Here is a 5,456-nt window from a genome sequence, read left to right as displayed (position 1 = left end):
AAATCGCCGAGGACTACTTTATTGGAGTTTTTAAATGACAACCAGTCAATGTTCAATCATATAGATGGACAATCAACATTTGGAAAGGGTTTTAAAATAACATATTTGTTGGACATATTGTATTTCACGCGGACAATATTTTGATAAGATAAAAAGGATTGATAATTTTCGTTTGATATAATAAAAATGTTGTCAAAACTAACCACATTTCTTTAGATGTAAACAGCTTTCGCATGCGCTTACCTTGAAGTGAACCTTAGCGTCATACATAGCATTGTTGTCATAGTTCACCCATGACGTCACAATGCTAAAGCATATGAAGAATTTGTGCTTTGCGACTGTTATTTTTTCTGTTTTGTTATTAATTTCGGATGTTTGTACATTATTATGAACGCCCAAACATTTCTTGAAAATATATTTTCTTCTTGGAAACATTTTAAAATCTACAAACAATCTGGTTAAGTAATTTTTATTGATTAAATAAAAAGTTAATAATTTGTATTAAGTGGCTCAATTTCGGATGGGTCGTCTTCTACTTTGACACATTTTTGTTTATCATTATTTGAATCGCCGTATAAATCAATATCTCTGCCATAGTACCAAATCATGAACTGAAAACAAGCGCCAATCGCGAGGGAAATGGCTGAAGCGGTATGAATATAATATCGAAATTTGATTGAGTCATACAAGAGGCAATTGCCTTGCCGTCCACACTTATGGTTCCAAATTAAACAAGTGGAATCGATAATGCGACCAAAAATGATGGGTGCCGGAATTAAAGCAAATAAACTAGTTATAAATAGCGAGAAGCCTTGGCCCAATGCTTTGTCTCGTGGTTCCACTGATCTGCAAATATTATAAAATCACTCAATAGCTATTATAATTTTTTTTTGTCATAAAATCAATTACCGTAAACCAACTAATATGACTGACATAAAACCAGTAATAAGGAAAAAGCCTGATAACAATGAAATTAGTGTGTATGCATAGAAGTCAAAATTGCAATCTCCAATGCATGCACCAGATGAAACATGGTGCTCCACTTGAATTTCACTTGATGGGCCTTCAGTACACGAGCAATTGTTGTAAGCGTTTAACTTTTCATCGAACGTCTTGCATCCAGCATGACACGGTGAAAAATATGTTGTACTTGTTGAATGGTCACATAGAGGAGTGTAAGAAATTCCTTCACAAACACAGTTCGCATTACATGAAACCATCGATTGATCGACCGTCAATGATTGACTGTTGTCACATCCCAGTTGGGTATATGATAATATACAAAACACTGTGACTAAACCAATAACAAAATTCCAAAGAAATAAGTACTTCGGTGATGGTTGATATTTTTTAATAATATAACCACTCAATAAAATGCCCGCCGCCAACCCAAACATGTTGATTGGTCCAGTAAAAGCACTTCCTCCGGCTGACGTTTTATTAAATTGAACTTCCATTATTCGACCCATGAATGTCATGGGACCAGAAAAAGAAATTGTATAAAATGTAATAGCGAAACAGTTTAACATCAGTAACTTATTCGTTAATAATCGCCATATCGCTTTTGGAAAATCTGAATATGAAAACAAAAATGGAACATAGATTTTTTCCTTTTCTCAATTTTTCTTTTTTAATTCATTTTTTTTTATACCTTTCAGTTTACCGTTTTCAATCTCTTCAGTTTTTTGTTCCGACTCACATTTTTCTTCGTCCATTTCATGTTTTTCCACCGTTTTTTCTTTCTTCAGACTTTTTGGAAATAAACCAATTACGCCAGAGAAAATAAACATCAATACACCAATCAATAGCCAACCAACCCACCAAGCACCCATCCAGCGTTGATCGTCTCTTGAAATTAACGGTGTTAGCGTGAGAGCAATATAAAATCGCTTTAATATTATGTAACTGAATCCGTATCCGAACGCTGGACCGAAAATACGCATTGCAGATGCATAAGACAACATTAACGGAGAGTTACGTTGATTTGTGTTATCATCGATGTATGTTGTTCCGAGTGAATAGTAAAGTGTGTTGCCAATTCCGAGCACGAATTGCGATAAAAATATCAGGAATAGAGGTATATAAGAAAATATCTCATCGCATTCGTCACCAAATATGGCGGATTTTTGGCATATTTTATTTTTGAGATTTTTCGAATTCAAACCGATCTCTGACGAAATATTCTGTATTATATGTAGAAATTAGAACAAAATTATCACAGATTTATTCGAAATTGTCTTGATGTTACCTGATTCCATGATGAGTATTCTTGTGTGTATTGTAGTGCTTCTTCGCCAGCACCATAAATGAAGTGGGGCGACGCCAATATGAAACATGATAACGCGCTTAGAGCAATACCCCATGACATCCATTTTGGAGTATTTTTTTGACCACCAAAATACGTTAAAATCAATGACAATAAAATCTGCGATATCTCGTTGCCACTGATTATAATTCCTATAAATATATATGAAATAAAAGTATATTTGAAGTAAGTGCAAAGCATCGTGATAATAATGTGCAGTCTGTACAATAATTAAGTAGAAAAACCAACGATTTCATAGTGATTACTTGATTAGTAATCACTGATTACTCAAGTTCGTACTTATATAATATAGAAACGATAATGCCGTTACGGCGTGATCTTTTTTCTATTCAATTGGGCATACAAGCCGATCTCAAATAGCTGCAATTCACCTGTTGTTTGGCTAGGAATTTTGAAGCGTTTTTCAATTGTAGTTAATGTGATATTAAAGTACGTAGTACCAGCCGATTGAATTGTCCCGAGCAGCGAATAAACAACAATAAACCTATTATAAAAAAGTGTATTATGAATAAATTTGAATGGGTGAACTTGTGTATGAATCCATTACCAACTTGTTTTTGCAAATTTCTGTATCCACTGTGGGTGCCAGCAAGAAATTCCACAACCGTCCATCTTATACAGGGTTTCGTTTCAAATGAAAAAGAAAATTCAATAAAGACACTTTTTCAAACTATCCTCTCTAGTTATTTGATTGTGATAATCGTCTATAAATATTAGTTGTTTAGATCAGTATATTGTTCATTTTGATAAATGCAATCATTGCATTTCAAAATCTCACCTAATTATTATTTGGATGAGTGTTTTCATTGATATTTTTTCTATGTTTAAAATTTAGAATTTGAACTAATTTATTTCGACAATTAGAAGAAGGAAAAATAATACTGATGAAAAACTGATGACACTTTTGTATTGATTTATACAAAATACACCAATTGAACGGGTCAGAATAAAAATCCGACTTGTACGTAGAGTCTATAAAAGTGAGACACAGAGTTTTTTTACATAGAATTTTTGTTGTATTACAATTATTATTATTATTCAATTCTCCGTTGATATAAATTTCTTCAAATATGTTGCAATCTATTTCAAACAATCGGTTATCAAACTTAATCAGGCATTTTTACGATTACAAAGACGATACATGATTACACACTGTGAAAGCATTATCACTTTCCTATTGTTAGTGGTGCTCACGTTGGAACAAAGAAATTCGTTTGCTTCCATCCATTGCATGATTATCTGGCTTCGAAAATGTTCTAAATCGCCGAGGACTACTTTATTGGAGTTTTTAAATGACAACCAGTCAATGTTCAATCATATAGATGGACAATCAACATTTGGAAAGGGTTTTAAAATAACATATTTGTTGGACATATTGTATTTCACGCGGACAATATTTTGATAAGATAAAAAGGATTGATAATTTTCGTTTGATATAATAAAAATGTTGTCAAAACTAACCACATTTCTTTAGATGTAAACAGCTTTCGCATGCGCTTACCTTGAAGTGAACCTTAGCGTCATACATAGCATTGTTGTCATAGTTCACCCATGACGTCACAATGCTAAAGCATATGAAGAATTTGTGCTTTGCGACTGTTATTTTTTCTGTTTTGTTATTAATTTCGGATGTTTGTACATTATTATGAACGCCCAAACATTTCTTGAAAATATATTTTCTTCTTGGAAACATTTTAAAATCTACAAACAATCTGGTTAAGTAATTTTTATTGATTAAATAAAAAGTTAATAATTTGTATTAAGTGGCTCAATTTCGGATGGGTCGTCTTCTACTTTGACACATTTTTGTTTATCATTATTTGAATCGCCGTATAAATCAATATCTCTGCCATAGTACCAAATCATGAACTGAAAACAAGCGCCAATCGCGAGGGAAATGGCTGAAGCGGTATGAATATAATATCGAAATTTGATTGAGTCATACAAGAGGCAATTGCCTTGCCGTCCACACTTATGGTTCCAAATTAAACAAGTGGAATCGATAATGCGACCAAAAATGATGGGTGCCGGAATTAAAGCAAATAAACTAGTTATAAATAGCGAGAAGCCTTGGCCCAATGCTTTGTCTCGTGGTTCCACTGATCTGCAAATATTATAAAATCACTCAATAGCTATTATAATTTTTTTTTGTCATAAAATCAATTACCGTAAACCAACTAATATGACTGACATAAAACCAGTAATAAGGAAAAAGCCTGATAACAATGAAATTAGTGTGTATGCATAGAAGTCAAAATTGCAATCTCCAATGCATGCACCAGATGAAACATGGTGCTCCACTTGAATTTCACTTGATGGGCCTTCAGTACACGAGCAATTGTTGTAAGCGTTTAACTTTTCATCGAACGTCTTGCATCCAGCATGACACGGTGAAAAATATGTTGTACTTGTTGAATGGTCACATAGAGGAGTGTAAGAAATTCCTTCACAAACACAGTTCGCATTACATGAAACCATCGATTGATCGACCGTCAATGATTGACTGTTGTCACATCCCAGTTGGGTATATGATAATATACAAAACACTGTGACTAAACCAATAACAAAATTCCAAAGAAATAAGTACTTCGGTGATGGTTGATATTTTTTAATAATATAACCACTCAATAAAATGCCCGCCGCCAACCCAAACATGTTGATTGGTCCAGTAAAAGCACTTCCTCCGGCTGACGTTTTATTAAATTGAACTTCCATTATTCGACCCATGAATGTCATGGGACCAGAAAAAGAAATTGTATAAAATGTAATAGCGAAACAGTTTAACATCAGTAACTTATTCGTTAATAATCGCCATATCGCTTTTGGAAAATCTGAATATGAAAACAAAAATGGAACATAGATTTTTTCCTTTTCTCAATTTTTCTTTTTTAATTCATTTTTTTTTATACCTTTCAGTTTACCGTTTTCAATCTCTTCAGTTTTTTGTTCCGACTCACATTTTTCTTCGTCCATTTCATGTTTTTCCACCGTTTTTTCTTTCTTCAGACTTTTTGGAAATAAACCAATTACGCCAGAGAAAATAAACATCAATACACCAATCAATAGCCAACCAACCCACCAAGCACCCATCCAGCGTTGATCGTCTCTTGAAATTAACGGTGTTAGCGTG

General features: G+C 33.4%; 2 protein-coding genes across 3 annotated transcripts; both read right to left on the bottom strand.

The window, feature by feature from the left end:
• Positions 1–453: 453 nt before the first annotated feature.
• Positions 454–3,188, bottom strand: LOC116348207 (solute carrier organic anion transporter family member 74D-like). Of its 2 annotated transcripts, none has more exons than XM_031779118.1 (7): positions 3,105–3,188; positions 2,874–2,938; positions 2,698–2,810; positions 2,249–2,457; positions 1,652–2,183; positions 910–1,573; positions 454–846 (listed from the first exon to the last, which is right to left on the bottom strand). In XM_031779118.1, exons 2-7 carry the CDS (start codon positions 2,936–2,938, stop codon positions 489–491), a joined length of 1,941 nt encoding a protein of 646 aa, XP_031634978.1. In that variant the 5' UTR covers positions 3,105–3,188; the 3' UTR covers positions 454–488. The 2 variants fall into 2 exon arrangements, with proteins under 2 accessions (XP_031634978.1, XP_031634977.1); XM_031779117.1 differs by having other exon boundaries at positions 2,874–3,030; positions 3,105–3,184.
• An 849-nt stretch (positions 3,189–4,037) lies between these two features.
• LOC116348209 (solute carrier organic anion transporter family member 74D-like) lies at positions 4,038–5,446 on the bottom strand. Its single transcript, XM_031779119.1, has 3 exons — positions 5,236–5,446; positions 4,494–5,157; positions 4,038–4,430 (listed from the first exon to the last, which is right to left on the bottom strand). The coding sequence occupies exons 1-3, from the start codon at positions 5,414–5,416 to the stop codon at positions 4,073–4,075; spliced, it is 1,203 nt and encodes a 400-aa protein (XP_031634979.1). The 5' UTR covers positions 5,417–5,446; the 3' UTR covers positions 4,038–4,072.
• Between the last annotated feature and the right edge of the window lie 10 nt (positions 5,447–5,456).

The sequence above is a fragment of the Contarinia nasturtii genome, unplaced genomic scaffold (assembly GCF_009176525.2).
Source record: "Contarinia nasturtii isolate CC-2019 unplaced genomic scaffold, AAFC_CNas_1.1 Cnas_scaffold_2355, whole genome shotgun sequence".
Lineage (NCBI taxonomy): Eukaryota > Metazoa > Arthropoda > Insecta > Diptera > Cecidomyiidae > Contarinia > Contarinia nasturtii.
Note: the sequence above shows the minus strand (reverse complement) of the source record. Positions and strands in the feature narration are given on the sequence as shown.